The sequence below is a fragment of the Colletotrichum acutatum genome (genome assembly GCF_030867785.1).
Source record: "Colletotrichum acutatum strain CBS 112980 chromosome Unknown BDZ83scaffold_101, whole genome shotgun sequence".
Taxonomy (NCBI): domain Eukaryota; kingdom Fungi; phylum Ascomycota; class Sordariomycetes; order Glomerellales; family Glomerellaceae; genus Colletotrichum; species Colletotrichum acutatum.
In genome coordinates this window covers 83,898-99,415 of record NW_026849095.1, presented here as the reverse complement: position 1 = coordinate 99,415, position 15,518 = coordinate 83,898, and the positions used below count along the sequence as shown (strand labels likewise).

Below are 15,518 nucleotides of genomic sequence, written 5' to 3'. Positions count from 1 at the left end.
TTCCTTCATCCAACTCAAGGACAACCAACATCTCGCCTGGAACAATTACCTTGCTTCTGTGCTCATCCAGTCTTTGAACTCTGTCACCAATCAGATCAAAGGACTTTTTGTCATCTTGCTGAGAAAATCGTCATCAACAGACTTGACGCGGAACCTGCAATTATTACCTTTGCTGTCCAAGACATATAATTTTGCCAAGTCAGTCTCTAGTAAGTGTCTCCAAATAGAAAGCAAGTTTCTTTGCTATACAGTTCCTAGCTCACCACACTCGCAGCAACGTACCTTACCTACTATCAAGAAAGGCCACCATCCAATCTGTCAACTTCACAATGGCTGGTTTCGATCTTCTCGCCGGATCCCCTGAGCACACTGCTGCTGCTTACCAGGCTTTGGTCAATGCTCCCCACAATGTTCGAACGCATGCCAACGCCGCTGGAGGCAACGATGATCAAGCTATTCTTTCCAGCTCTGTCTACTGCCCTGGTATTGCCCGGGATGCCCAGCAGAACATGACCAACCATCAGAATGGCAGCAACAACTTCAACCACAGATTGGTCATGGATCCTGCGATTGAAGCAACTTTGCTCCAAAGCATGGCCCGGATTGATCTCGCCCATACCCATGCCATTCGGACTGATAACAATCGCACCATCGTTGGAAGCGCCCACGTTCACCCCCGAGTTGGCTCATCCTCCAGCCATGGGTCTTCAAGCACCGATCGGCTTTCCATCTCGTCCGGCGCCCGCCAAGGTCCAGCCTACTATAACGCCACTGACTATAAAGCTAGTGAGAATACGGGAATCGATAAGGGCAAGGGCAGCGAGAAGATCAACTCCTCTCCACCCACTACTATCTCTCCTGATTCCACTTCTGCAAACGACGGCGGCTCCAACACCAAGATTCAAGGCCAAAAGCTCAATGCACCAGATGGAACTCCCGAGAGAGCCCCTGGCTGGGTTTTGCCTCGTTTCCGCGGCCAAGTCTTGCCTGTTCGAGAACCCGTGAATGCTGGTGCTCAAAGTAACTTCCCAGGCGGCCCTCGTGCGATTTTGACTGGTCAGGTGCATCCACAGTCGCGGCAGTCTGGGTCCGCGCCAAGTCGCAACCGAGTTTTCATCCCTCAGCCAGGTGTTGGGATGCCTTCAAGCCACCGCAATAGCACGAAGCCCATGAATAGCCAAGCTCCAATCGGCACAGGTCGTTGGGACCATCATACCCTGAGGGAGTTGCTTACTCATCAAGCCACGTCTGTCTGGGCTCAGCATGATCCTCGACCTACAGTTGCTCAGAAGGGCTTCCAATCTTATGCTCCGGTTGGCGAGTTTCGGCCAATGAACGCTGTCACTCGAACATTCTTCCGCCCTGAGTGCGATCCCCAGAAGGATCTAAAGATGGCCCAGGGTGTCTCGGCAAACTACAAGGGCGATGCTTTGAACCCGCGTAACCTTTCAGATGACATTCCAGAGTGCAAGAACGTTTCTTTCTTCTTGACGAATCTCCCAGCGGACGTCACCTACAGCCAGCTTCTGGGTCAAATTCGCGGCATGGGACGCGTCTGGGCCACTGTGATCAATCCTCCCGATGGTCACGAGCATTTCACCTCGGCCGCCAAGTTGGTGTTCTTCGAGCTAGCTGCAGCTCAGCGCTTCTACGCCCACTGTAGAAACCCGGCCCGTCGTCTCATCATCAACAGCTACGCGGTCAAGATTGTTCGCAACCGGGTTCGGAAGGCCGAAGAGGACGTCGGCGGCTACCACTCTCGTGTTCTCGTCATCACGGGCGAGTTGTCCTTTGTCAACAAGGACACTCTGCTGCGTTACTTCCGCACGAAGCTCGATTTCGACACTGAGGATGTCATCGCCCATGTTCAAGACCCTCAGACTGGAATGGGAGAGCTTGAAATCCGGTTCGCCTGCTATCGGAACCAGTCCGAGTCTGCTCGTCAAGCGCTGAGCAAGGAGTATCCTCCCGGTGCCACCCTTCCAGATGGCAGGATGTCTCCAATTTGGGAGCTCAGATACGGCGTCGACCCTTGCTCAATCTGAAAGCTTGAAGTGGCCACCTTCTCACACCAGCGGAGACAAAGCTGATTAGGAGGTTCATGGCCAGTCACTCAGAACGAGAAGCATGGATCGGATAGATTGGAGGTGGAAATGACTTCACTTACACTTGTCTTGGGAGGGAAAAGTTCTGGATTGTGAGTATGATTTGTAATGAGATACCCAGGCGTTCGCTTTTGTTTTGCTGCTGGGCAATTGTATCATCGCTGACTTCGGCCAATAGTGGTGTTGGGACAATGGCCTGCCAGATAATATTTGCTTTGGGATTTCTTCAGATAGTGATGGGGCTTTCAGGATGGACACAGATACACGGATAGTCATGGAAGCCCTCCAGCAATGAATCGGTTTTGTTTCTGAACTGCCCTCAGTTGATTATCCACTCATATATCGTGACATTCATTCAGCAGCGAAGTAGCCCAGTGCGTTACAAAAACTCAGGGGTTGCATCTTCATCGCGCCTTCTGGAAGAAAGGATGGTTGATGATGACATAAGCGTAAAACTTGCAGGTGGTCTGGGGAAGGAATGAAATCCCCTGCTCTTGCCTCTTGGAGCTGCATTTATGTGGTCTGTGCGCAGGGTTCTTCATCCATCCAATTGGGTAGGCTCGGTGTGACGCAACCCCCACACCTTCCTTCGTACTCGGTGGTGGCGACATCAAATACTCAGCTTCTCACCCTCAACTTACCTCCATCACTTGATAAGAGTAAGGTACCAAGGCTTGAGGCTTACAAGGATCTCACCAAAGATGAAGGGAGATGACGAGACCTCAGTGGCCTCATCGAAGGGACCCAAAGCCTCTCACAAGCGGAAGGATACAGCCTCCACGAGAGTCAATTCTGCCAAAGCATCTTTAGCTGCGAAAAGCTCACCACAACCAACGATGGCGGCAACAACAGCGGAAGGCCTAGTTGTCGACAACTCAACTTTCACAGTCATCAATAGTGATGGCACGACTTCCTACTACACAAGCACCGGTGAGCTGATCGAAGGCGAGAATTCAAGACCCACCGAAGCCACAAAGGAAGTCGCCGATAGCGACCGTGTCACAGCAAAGGGCGCGCTCAATCTACGCTCAAAGAAGACTGAGAGAATGAAGCGGAAACTTGAGAAGAAGACCGCCAAGTCCTCGGCTCGCCGGACAACTCAACTCCTCGATCTCCCCAATGAGACTCTTGTCGAGATCATCACCAACATGCTTCCCAGCGAGGTTTTGAAGACCGCTCAGACCTGCAAGACACTCCGCAAGCTCATCCAACACAACGAGAAGCTTCTGTCGCGCAAAGTAATCTCTCAACGATACCCCGTTCTCTCCAAGTGCTTCCGCCTCCCAGTTACACTCGACGAGATCGACCCAGAGCTTCACCCAGTCCTCAAGAATGACGCCAGAATCGACATGCTCGGTATCCACCGGCGATACGTCCACATCCCTCAACCTGAGCCCTATGTCCTATGCACCTGCCTCACCTGTGTCTTACGCTGGCAGGCCTGCTGCATCATTGTCGACTTCAATAAATGGCGCCCCAACCTCGACTCTGGGGTTCCCATCACCATCATGCGTCGGGGCCAAGACGCTTTGTGGAACATGGTCTGGAAAGACAGAATCACAGACATTGTTCTCCATGCCATCCGCTCCCCGCTCGCCTACGCCCATCTCCTCGAGGTCCATCTCGACAACACCTGTGCTGCTATCAGGAGACAAAGAGCGAACAAGGGCAACCGCCGTCGCCACTTTGAGATGACCGAGGCCGACGCGGAGTCCCTCACGGACGTCTTCTTGGAGGGGAATGGCCCGCCCACCATCGATCTGCCCTATTCGCGGGATAACTACTACATGCTCGAAGCGTACATGCCTGCAAGAACCTGGCTCAAAGACGAAGAGAAGTGGGTCTATATTCCGGCGGATTTCCACGACAGAGACCTCGATTGGGTGGCGAAACGATGGGGTCCGGAATGGGGCGGCACACATAATCGGGACAGAGCTAATGAAAAGATGAGGGGACCGGCTTAGAAAGCTATCAGGAACTTTGGGTCTTACCATGCACATAGCATGTGCTATGATCGACATCATCCAACGGACTATATCGGCCTGTTGATTCTTGAGGCGGACATGTGCAAGGCCAGCGTGGCCCTTCCAAGAGGCAGGCCGGGGGAAATTTCCTTTTCTTTGGTGCCGGTTTAGAAGCAGTTGCGAAGGTTTCTGGGCGGTTATGAGGTATCCAGAGGAGAGGGCACTGATCTCTTGGAATCGTGGACTACCTTACTTCCTGAGACGCGGGCAGTGATTGGGACCTCCTAGGTCTCAATTGTCACACGACTTCACACGACCGACGAAGACAATGGCTACTACAAGAATAATGGGCTTTATTGAGGAAAAGAAATCGGGCCATCAAGCAACTTTGTCATGTCTCCTTCGGACTCTTGTTGTTGTCTTCTTGACCTCCCTCACGATGAGCCAAGACTCGTCAAGACACGTCCTTGACTGATCTCTTCCATGGACCTACACCCGAGTCTCGGGCCTCTTCGTAAACACACAATCCAACTTCGCGGGCTTTATAATTAGCTGGAACTTGGCTTCCGCCTCGAACGTCTTGCCGTCTTCTCCAGGAGCGAATTCAAAGTCGTAATTCCAGAGAGTGTAGGCGATGGTGAGCCGTAGAACGTTCCAGGCCAGACGCCGTCCTACACAGTCATATCGGCCTTAATGATAGACTGTCAGCTGTTCCGTTCTTTGGACGATAAACACGACATCTACTAACCGTAGCTAAAGGGCAAGAAAGCCCTGCGGTCAATGATCAACTCGGGCCGCGTCGTCCAGCGCTCGGGGACGAACTCATTGGGGTACCTCCAATATTTGTGACCTAAGGTACAGTGATCATCAGCCAAACAGATTCGTCTATCCCATGCGGGTTTATGGACTTACTTCGATGATAGCAGTGGATTGGCGTACACAAAGTCACATCTCCAGGGATGTAAGTTCCATCAATCGTCACTCCCTCCGGCGGAGCCATTCTAGGCCCGTTGATCGGCGCCGGCGCATACATGCGCAGGGTCTCAGTGATAACAGCTTCAAGCAGCTCGAGCTTATTGAGGTCCGTTACAGCGAATTCCCCTTCCAGGGTCTTGGAGTGCACAGGTGCAATTTCTTCGTAAAGACGCTGACGGAGGCTGGCGTCGCGGGCGATGTAGTAGAAGGCGTACCCTAGGGTGCAGGATATTGTATCTCTGGCCTTTGGTTAGCATGTGAGTTTCTACGAACAGAAGTCCCTTTAGATACGTACGTCGCTCCGATGAGGATGGCTTGGGAGTCAGAATACATGATGTTGACATTGAAGAAGGTCTTTGGTTTTTCAGACTTGTAGTCATCGAGAAAGTACTTCAACATGTCGTGAGACTCATCAGAATCAACCTGTTCAATCATCAGCCGTATTTCCCCTTAGCTCAACTAAGCAGGCCTCCACTTACGGCAATCCTCTCATCCACAAGTCGGACCCCCAAATCCTCAAACTCCTTCTGCATTCCCATCCGCGGCAGCTTCGCCAGAAACACGAGCGGCCAAGGCGTCTGCCCTAGTCGAGCGCCCAACTTGAACGTCGTCTCGATGAGGTCGAGCATTCTATCCTCTCTGCCGTCTCGGACGGTGCCGAAGTCTCGGCCGTAGCCTACGCGCCCCATGTTGTCAAAGGGGATGAGTTTAGCGTAGTGAGAGGCGTTGATGGGCTTTCCTAGGACTTCGTCGAGGCGGGAAAGCCAGGTCCGGAGGACGGTGCGGGTCTCTTCCTCGTATTTCTCGAGGGCTGGCGGAGCATTAGCAGATCCAAACTGAAGTAAGACAAAACAGGTGATGATTCGAGGCCTGTAGGGGTGAGAGCGGGCGAGATATCACCTTTACTCCCTAAAGCTTGATCCCAGACTTTACGTCTATCGCGGTGTACCTCGTTGTGCGAAAGAGAATCCAAGTTCAACTCGCCCTTTGTCCTCAAGGCGTCGTAGAATCCGGTATTGCGCTTAGTGCACTTTGTCTGTGGTCCGTGGATCTTGGTGATGGCGTCTAGGTTGACGATTGAGATGTCGTTCGGGCCTGGAGTCTTATTAGCTGGTACTCAGCCTCCATACTACCAGCGCTCGCTCGAGTTGTTGGATCCGTACCAACGCGCACGAAATCTCCGTGTTTCTCATGCATTTCGAGATATTTTTCATGCAATTTCCAATCTCTATTGAGCCACATAATGTAGGGCTTCGTAATCTTGGCCGGAACAGGACCAGGGAACCGGCGCAGAGGGTGGAAGATTAGGCGGTATACCACGATACTGGTAAACAGGCCCGCGAAGTAAGAGCTGGATATCGCAATATGGGCCGTTATACCCTTTGCGAATCCCAGACTCGTGACAGACTTTAGGAGAAGAAGCAGCAGTGCGACCCCGTGGACGACCAAGATATTGAACACTTCCATGCTCCTGTGCCCGCGGATAAAGTAGCCCCAATGTGCCAGGAGACCAGCTCCCGCCGCCAGGGCGTAGGAGAAGCCAATCCCGGTGCCCACATTGGCGCTCAGTGTAGATAAGAGTTCTTTCATCGTTGGTTGTGTTGATGAGTGGCTAATGTTTGTGGGCATTCAATAATTATCATATCCGCACCTGCCGAGTTGTGAGGTGTCCAGGGCGGTAGAGCTTAAGTATACCGCCTGCTTGAGCTATCCCCTCGGGGGCCGAGGCCAGGTTACTTCGGTCGTGCAGTGTCCAGACCATCTGATACACCAGTAGCAATTCCGTCTTTGGGGACTTTGGGGTAACGCCCGGAGAATGTTCTCATGGGGTAGCCCTGTAACAAGTGCAAAAGTTCGACCGGCGGCCCGTCGGACGCCAGAAAGTAAAGAGACCTAAGGTCCCATTCGAGAGATTAGATGTTTCTATTTGGGTGAACCCTTTGTTTCTAGCACGAACTGCAGAATTGGGTGGTAGAACTTCCCCGCATCACTACGGTACTACATGGATGCTGTAATGAAGATTTGGCGACTGAACGGGATCTGGATTCGGGCGGAGGGATTAAGCTCTCGCACTTCCAAAGGGATGAAGATGGTGTAAAACGAAGGGGATGCCTCATGATCCTATTGTCTTTAGGGTCTCGTACAGAGTATCATTAACTCTGTCTTTCGTCTTCACTCCTACCCTCGTGCTACATGTTGCACAGCACAACTGGCATTAGCAGCGGTAGAGCAGGCAGGCGAAAACGATGTGTACGCGGTGGGGTACGTGATTGGGTTCTAGGTATCGTGGCTCTCTAGGATCCTCACATGCTTAGTTCACAGCCCATCAGCCTGATGTAAGGCTATCGATGCAGCAAATTATATGTGTGTTCTCGATAGCGACAGTGCGCCTTGGTCTTGAGATACGCGTAAACTTATGGCAATGTATTCTGACTGCGCAAGTCACCAACGGCCCGTCGGAATAATCAGTGAGTAACTTGAGCATTTGCAAGAAAAGCAAACAGCCATCCCATGCGAGTGCGAACTGACCAAACATGCATGTGGTTTTGGGTGCAATGACGTAAATAGTGTGTCTGATGGCTCCCAATAGGCTCACGGGTACCCGTGCATGTAAAATTCCACGGGTACCCGTGAATATGACTAAGCAAGCGGGCGGCACAGATTGACAAACGCGTCTCGCGTCAGTCTACACGTTTCTCTGCACATGGCATGGCAACTCGGCCACACGTTTCTGAGAAGGATGGAATTAGCCCCGGACAACCCAGCACTCAATTTCCTAGACGACTGTCTACCTCCTGAAAGCGAATATGAATCGCGCGATGACCTCATATTGGCAATTAACAACTGGGCGGCAACAAGGGGATACGCCTTCACGACTGGGAGATCGACCAAAGAGAAGAGTGGGCGGCGGACAATTACGTATTCGTGCGATCGGTCGTGTCATCCCCCAAGCAAAGCAATAGCGCGCCAAAGACGAACTACGAGCAGAGGAACGGGCTGTCAATTTTCCGTGCTTGCCAAGGAATCCTTGGATAAAAGCACCTGGAGCTTGAGACACCGGCCCGACAAACGGTTTTCTTCTCATAATCACCCCCCAAGCCAGCATCCGTCTGCTCACCCAACACACCGCAAGCTGACAGAGGAGGATTTTGCGAAAGTAGCCGGCCTATCAAATGCTGGCGTCGCGCCCAGAGATATCCGGACATACATACGACAAACCACAAACTCTGTAGCAACCCAACAGGATATCTACAATCATATTGCAGCCATCAAACGAGATGTTCGTGGAGGGCAGACCTCGATCCACGCACTTGCCAATCAGCTTGACGAGGAAGGCTTCTGGAGTCGAATGCAATTCGCACCAGATGGCCGCGTTACAGCTGTCTTGTTCGCCCATCCAGATTCCCTAGCCCTCCTACAAGCTTACCCAGACGTAATGTTGCTGGACTGCACTTACAAGACCAACAAGTACGGTATGCCGCTTCTTGACATAGTTGGCGTCGATGCTTGTCAGCGGTCCTTCTGTATCGCGTTCGCATTTCTCAGTGGCGAAACGGAAGATGATTATACCTGGGCTCTGGAGCGGGTCAGGTCCTTGTATGACCAGTGCAACGCTAGCCTACCTGCGGTTGTCCTCACAGATCGCTGCTTAGCATGCATCAATGCTGTAGCCGCTGTCTTTCCATCTTCGGCATCTTTGCTTTGCCTCTGGCATGCGAACAAGGCGGTGCTTCAGCATTGCTACTCTGCGTTCGACCTTGTCAAGACGAAGACAACCAGTAGCCCTGCAGCGCCGAAGTCATCGACTGACAACTGGGGAGAGTTCTACAAGTCCTGGCATTTGATTGTTAGCTCGCCGTCTGAGATGACCTTTCAGGAGCGTGTTTCTCACTTCGAGGAACGCTATCTTACGGACCATCTTGAAGAAGTCGGCTACATTACGTCCTTTTGGCTCCATCCGTACAAGGAGAAGCTAGTGAAAGCCTGGGTTGATCAGCACACGCACTTTGGCAACGTGGCTACCTCGCGGGTTGAAGGCATCCATGCTCTGCTCAAATCGCACCTAAAGAGATCCACGTTAGATCTGTTCGAGGCTTGGCGAGCGATGAAGCACGCGTTACTCAATCAGCTCTCGGATCTGAGATCTAATCAAGCCAAGCAACAGACACGAATACCGGTCGAGCTTTCGGGAACAATATATGGCGCAGTACTTGGCTGGGTATCGCATGAAGCCCTCCGGAAAGTAGAAGAGCAGCGGAAGCTGCTCAGTAAGAATGGCACAGACCATTCCTCAGTCTGTACGGGGGCCTTCTCTCGTGTGTACGGTTTGCCATGTCTACACAAATTAAAGGCTTTACAGGAACAAAATCTTGTTCTGCTACGTGAGCACTTTCATGCGCATTGGCACCTGAGGCGTGAAGGGGCGCCGCAGCTGTTACTAGAGCCTCGCCAGCGCATCGAGCCCAGGTTGCAATCGGAGAACCCCCGAATTCCGGTTTCAAGCACTAGGCGAGACCCAAGCAGCTTTGAAATCGTTGAACTCGCGTCACGGGCCCCAAGCACATGTAGTAGGTGTCATGCGGTTGGCCATATTATGACCTCAAAGGCGTGCCCTCAGCGATATTCACATTTGTTGCCTGAGCCAATTCCTACTCCAGGCCTAGCCCCAACACCGAGTGCAGTCTGTGCCACTACACGGAAAGTCACGGAAAGCCTTCCGTCGAACGCCGTACAGTCCATAATAGCCTTGACTCAATCGACTACAGATGAAGCAGTGGATGCCAGGATGTCACCACCTGAGATGCAACCACCGTCTCGGCGTTCGCGTTCGCCCTCGGTTCTAAAATACGATTCACCTCAGGCAATATACGGACGGTACTGTGCAGCGAGAACCGCCTGGTATGCCGCCCAGCCTCGTGGAAGTGTCAAAACAAACCAGGAGTATCGGAGGGCAATGGGACTTCCGCTGCGTTATGGGAAGAAATGTTATGAGTGGTGTCTTGACTACAAGCAGATGAACAAACGCTGCACCACCTCCAAGGGGTCAAGAGATTGGCTTAAGGAAGAGATGATGGCTTATCTAGACTGGGACAGAGCTGAAGAGGAACGGGTTGATGAGCTTGTCATCGCTGAGGAGGGAGAAAACCCTTTTCGAAATAGCAGGAGAGGTATGGGCGACATCTGGAAACGAGTTGAGAGAGACAACGCCGAACAGGAGGCGTTGTATGCTGAGAATCTGCCCGAAGAGTGTATTGTGGTTAAATCGTAAATTATAGGGTAATTGGAACCCAAGCCGCGGCCCCGATTGGCTCAAGACCCGTGCAGCGAACGTGCTTAGTCATATTCACGGGTACCCGTGGAATTTTACATGCACGGGTACCCGTGAGCCTATTGGGAGCCGTGTCTGATATGTCGATTACTAATCTGAACTTCGAAACTTTGAAATTGTGAAACGCCTATGCCCTTGAAATCATGTTCCCGCCGTGGTATACAATTCTAATGCGTGTAGAACATTTGGTAAAAATCGTCATAAGTCGCTTCCGGGTTTAGCAGCGACCCCTGCGGCCTCCCCATCCTCCACCCATGCCGCCTCCGTATCCGTGTCTGCCGGGTCCGCCAAAGCCGCCGCCGCCGCCGAAGCCGGGTCGAGGGCCGCATGGCCTAGGTCCACCCATCATGCCGCCGCCGTGATGACCGTGGTGGTGGGTCTGTACAATAACTGGGCGGGGGCCGTAGCCAGGACCGCCGTAGCCACCTCCGTATCCTCTGCGTCTTGATAGGCCGAAGCACATGTTGTATTGTTTGCAAAGGTAGGCTGAAGATAGTTGAGGTTGTAGATTGTGAAGATATGTTTGAGTTAGGACTATCGCAGATAACTTGATTGCGCGGCTTTGTAGTAGTTGGTTATTGTAGTTTAAATTGATAGGTTGAGTGTTAGTTGATTGTTTGTGAATTTGGATTTGATTCTCAGTGAGAGGCTTAAGTGTTCTTGTAGTTGTGGTTTGTTGTGATGATGAATAGGATAATCAGTTGTGGTGAAAGGGGAGAGCCATTTCACTTTATAGATCGTCTGCTTGATGCATCCAGCTGCCCAGCATAGCGCTGCCAGACCCTTCGTGCGTCATTTCGTCCCGACCGAAGAACGCTAAGATGCCAATGCCCCAAGCCGACACTAGGATAATGGAAGCAACTTGGCTCATGTCACCATGTCATGAGGGGCCGCGCAATCGGTCTCCGCACGGAAGACAGCGAAAAACCTAGTCCCACGTCACTGAGAACGCCGCAACCAGCGCTCCCAAGTCGCTAAACGGCTCGAGCGGCCGAGGGCGAAGCCTTAGAAGAGTCAAGGTCCATCCCAGACAACGTGATTGTGGCTTTTGGGTACTGAGCCACAATGCCTTGTGCTGTTGCTGCTGGACCTCGGCCAATGCCGAGCCACACCGAAGGATCCCGTTGAAGAATCCCGAGGTGCCGCCACATTCCGAGACATTCGTGCGGATCCAAGCGTCTTCGTGGAGTGACCAATTGAGGCGCCGTTGTCTTCGGCCCCGGATGGCCGGCATAGTTTGGTGCCGCATTTGGTGTGCCAAGTTCGCCGAATCGGCTTGGTGTCTTGGCTATCGTCTGTTCTGGGGTTTTCTTCAGCTACCATGTGTTGAGTTGGTCCCTTTTTAGGGGTTTTGCTCAGTAAAGGTTGCTAAGAAGTCACTTGAGTCGAGTCGTCCGATGCCTCGGTCTCCCTTCGAACGTCATTCTGGAGCTGGGTCTGTTGACTCAGAAGTTCTAGAACGTAGTCTCAAGACTTGCGGGTTGGTGGGATCGTCGCTGGGGCACAAGCGATGCTTGGATGCACTCTTGTACCTTGCTCGCCCATCTAGCTAGTCGGGAACATCTGATCAACCACTGCAACTGAACCGGTGGATGCGGTCAGCTCTCAGTGATGGGATTTTCAATCATCTGACATTCCGTGCTCATTTTGAGACTGCCTCAAGTGTGAGTTGGTATACAACCATCTTGGTAGAAGCACATGGTCTAAAATTATCAAGATACAGCATACATCATCTGAAAGCTTTTGCTTGCAGTTTCATCTGCCTTTTTTCGCTTGGAGAAAGCACAATGACGTTAGACATGATCCTCGGGAGAGTAGCGTTTTGACACCTCTTCGTCAGTGTATTGAGGTTTCCGGCCCCTCTTCTTGGAGTCAAGATCGCCTACATGACGCGGATATTGGCTTTCTCTATCAAGCCCACGTATCATGCATCGTTCTTGAAACGATGAAACGAATTGGAAGGTGTTCTCCTTCGCTGACGCGTTTTTTGATAACGAACCAAGTTGTGACGCACTGGTCGAGTACGCATCTGAAGATCAAGAAGATTTCCCACTGGACCCCGTAACCCTCGGAAGAGGTGCCTGCGATCCACTGGTGTCGGATCCTCGATTATACTTCTTCTGTACTCAGCATTCGCACGCAGTCTATCTTGGAAGAATGGGAGAGTCTCATGCTCCATTTTGAAGTTCAAGTGACCAAGCTGGCAAGTCCATTACATACGCATGAACAAAGTTACAAACTCAGATTATCCACTAATAGTCTCCCAGCTTGCTCTCCATAGAGAAAAGCTCGCAAGGCCTCAGACAGGAGATAGTGCCACCGACCTCGATTGGCCTCGTCACACTTGCAGTATTCTCACCCAACTATCCTCAACACTGGCTGCCACATTAGACAACGTGCGAAAATATGAGCAGGTACCTGAACTTGGCCTCGATGTATCGGACGCTAGCGATTCGCTATTTTACAAGAAGATTCGAATGGATTTGAGGAGGACGTGCGACGGGCTGAGCGATTGTCAACGCTCTCTATGCGCCTTACGAGAAATACTGATTCTAGAACAAGGCCATGTGCGCATCGATCTATCCAGTCATTGTAAAGTTATTGAATATTATTAACTCCTACATCTCTAGATTCAGAACAACCGATCTCTACATCTCGCACGTGGTCAAGCTACGGAAGTCAGAATACTTTCTTGGGTGACTCTAGTAAGCTATCCCTCACATGTGCCATTTCTATTGCATCAATCTTACCCGCATATAGATGTCTCAACCATTGGTAACGGCTGCGGCCATATTTGGCTGTGGTGATATCGTACTTGCACTTCCTCGAATGCCTCCCCCAGTTCTTTTCTTGTCCTTGCTGTTGTGCACCGGTGTAGTAGCTGCGGGTATTATTTTCATGGCTTCACAGAGAGCTACGAAAAGTTTAGCCGAATGGGGGGTTTCTCGGCCGCTTGTTGCCGACATGGGACCGCAAAGGGACAGGGATGAAAGCAAGAACCTCCGTCGCTCGCCTAACTTCTCGCGGCTGTTGGGGGCACCTGCTCTTGGGCGCTCAGATATGCTGGCATTTCCTCCCCGTCGCAAGATTCAATAGCAACGATCTCAAGCCCAGCAAAGACCTGAATGACTCATTGACAGCATAGTGCATCACTTGGTTTGAGAAAGAGAACGGGCTCGTATAGTCTGTAAAAAGTCTGGATACCCGCTCAAAGTCTGAGTCTTGCGCGATCATGACACAAGGAAATAAATGCTTCAAATGACCACTACCTTAAAATCCACATGCAATAGACTTTTGAACACAAGATCAGCACAAAGACCTCTCTCTATAATCATATCCCTCTGTACCGACGTATTGTATGGGTGCGCATGAACAACATCCATTAAAGGTACATGGGTCCTGTCAACTACTAAATTCACAAGTTTGACTAGGTATCCAAACTACTTACATACTTGAGAAGTTGACAAGACAACCTGCAAATTAGCTTCCCTCCCAATCAAGGTGCGGTCCCCGCGTTTCCACGATTTCCTCATCAGTGATTGCAATATAGTTCTGTTGTTGAGCCAGGAATTCTTTGATCCTTCTGACATCCGTTGGCTTATCTCCCGCGTGGTCTTCGACCAGAGTCTTTAGAAATGCCTGGAGCCGGTCCTGTACCACCTCAACTCTGTACTTGGCCCATTGGTAGTAAAGCTCCGAGTGCTCAGAAATCGGTCTAATGGAGGTGAGGACCGAGTCGTCTTTTGCACAAGGATTCCGGGGACGGAAAGATGTGATCATAGTGATACGCTCAGCGCCACCGATGGCCGCAAGGGCTTGGTGTTCGACATATCTTCCTTGGAGGATGACTGCGGATCCCTAGCAAATGTTACCACCTTAGTCACAGCCGAAAAAAAGACAGAAGACTTGCACCTACCATCTGCGGGCCCCTGACCTTAAGGATTTCGCCCGTTCCCGTCTTGATAGCTGTCTCGCCACCTACCATGTTCGTCGCATCACTCATCATGACAACACACACAAAAGGAAAAGCATCGTAATGCCATTTGGTAACGGAGGTGTTGTCTCCAGCATTTATCCGGGTCTTTTCCTGATCGCCGGCCTTGCTCTGTACGGAGATGTTGATGTTGCCCACTTCGTACTGGATGTTGGGGATGAGGTCCACTCCAGCGACCTGCGAAATGACCGCCAAAGTTTTCGGATCGTGCCAAGCTTGGTTCATGAAAGGCGCGTACCTGCGTCCTATGTGAGCTCTGCGATAACTTTTGACGCGTCTCAATAGTGAATAACATACTTTGGGCAGTGGCCACGCAACTGACAGGGCGCAAATCTGGTGCTGTGAAGGCAGTTCTCCCAGACCTCGGTCGTGAAGATCTCTCGTCTCATGTGCTGGATGGCCTCTTCAGTGAAGAGAGGGAACGGCTCCGAGCAGGCAACTTGGGATATTCCAATGTCCTCGGGCAGCGAAACATCTTTCAGGGACAGCTTCTTGGGATCGTTGACGAATGCAAGATGCTTGTCCGGGTTGAATGTTTCGGGTTTGGCTGGGGTTGCTGGCTTCAGGTCGTCCTTAATGATAGGCGTGAAGCTCAGCTTTGCCAAAGGGGATGGAGTTGCGAATGCAATATTAGCCATAGCTGTGTTTACAGTTGATGGGTGGGGTTTATGAGTTCTTGTAAGTAAAGTAATCTTGGCAACACAAATGTCTCGATAACTCTTGATAGCTACGATATCCTCTCCTCACCATAACAAAGGCCCCTTGATATAATTAAGACCTCAGAGGTCTGACGCACAGCTCATGTCTCACAGGCAACGTTAGCACAGCCATCGCCGACGGCGTGTGTGCCACCTCGAGTTGGTTGGGCATCATGCCGCCTGACAATGCCTCCGAGCCAAAAAAGATTGCCCATATCTCACTCAGGGCCAAGCAATGCATGCCTTCACGTGTGCCTCGTTTCATCGGTGTGATCAAAATCTTTTCGAGTAAGAGAACCCGCGATATCTGATATGCAACCACTTCGGCTTCTCATCATTGAGTGTGATGTTCACAAAGAAGCCGATCCGAGATCGCACCCGATCCCTGTCACCCCCACTTGCGGTTATCAGTCCCGAGACCTGCTTGTCCCTCCGAACCCCGCACCGAAGACG

At 51.5% G+C, this 15,518-nt stretch overlaps 5 protein-coding genes across 5 annotated transcripts; 3 read left to right on the top strand and 2 right to left on the bottom strand.

The window, feature by feature from the left end:
* Positions 1-329: 329 nt before the first annotated feature.
* BDZ83DRAFT_755456 (uncharacterized protein) lies at positions 330-2,045 on the top strand (the record flags this gene model as incomplete). The annotated part of the gene is made up of 1 exon (XM_060514615.1): positions 330-2,045. One exon carries the CDS (start codon positions 330-332, stop codon positions 2,043-2,045), a length of 1,716 nt encoding a protein of 571 aa, XP_060361237.1.
* Positions 2,046-2,941: 896 nt separating this feature from the next.
* BDZ83DRAFT_585882 (F-box domain-containing protein) lies at positions 2,942-4,069 on the top strand (the record flags this gene model as incomplete). Its single annotated transcript, XM_060505885.1, has 1 exon — positions 2,942-4,069. One exon carries the CDS (start codon positions 2,942-2,944, stop codon positions 4,067-4,069), a length of 1,128 nt encoding a protein of 375 aa, XP_060361236.1.
* A 489-nt stretch (positions 4,070-4,558) lies between these two features.
* On the bottom strand, positions 4,559-6,241 carry BDZ83DRAFT_722336 (L-ornithine-N5-monooxygenase; the record flags this gene model as incomplete). The annotated part of the gene is made up of 7 exons (XM_060512468.1): positions 4,559-4,758; positions 4,818-4,919; positions 4,982-5,283; positions 5,340-5,467; positions 5,524-5,855; positions 5,945-6,139; positions 6,208-6,241. 7 exons carry the CDS (start codon positions 6,239-6,241, stop codon positions 4,559-4,561), a joined length of 1,293 nt encoding a protein of 430 aa, XP_060361235.1.
* A 5,894-nt stretch (positions 6,242-12,135) lies between these two features.
* Positions 12,136-13,697, top strand: BDZ83DRAFT_19062 (uncharacterized protein). The gene is made up of 3 exons (XM_060501591.1): positions 12,136-12,940; positions 13,010-13,078; positions 13,134-13,697. The coding sequence occupies exons 1-3, from the start codon at positions 12,596-12,598 to the stop codon at positions 13,467-13,469; spliced, it is 750 nt and encodes a 249-aa protein (XP_060361234.1). The 5' UTR covers positions 12,136-12,595; the 3' UTR covers positions 13,470-13,697.
* Positions 13,698-13,853: 156 nt separating this feature from the next.
* BDZ83DRAFT_585888 (uncharacterized protein) lies at positions 13,854-15,005 on the bottom strand (the record flags this gene model as incomplete). The annotated part of the gene is made up of 3 exons (XM_060505886.1): positions 13,854-14,231; positions 14,290-14,605; positions 14,665-15,005. 3 exons carry the CDS (start codon positions 15,003-15,005, stop codon positions 13,854-13,856), a joined length of 1,035 nt encoding a protein of 344 aa, XP_060361233.1.
* Positions 15,006-15,518: the final 513 nt, after the last annotated feature.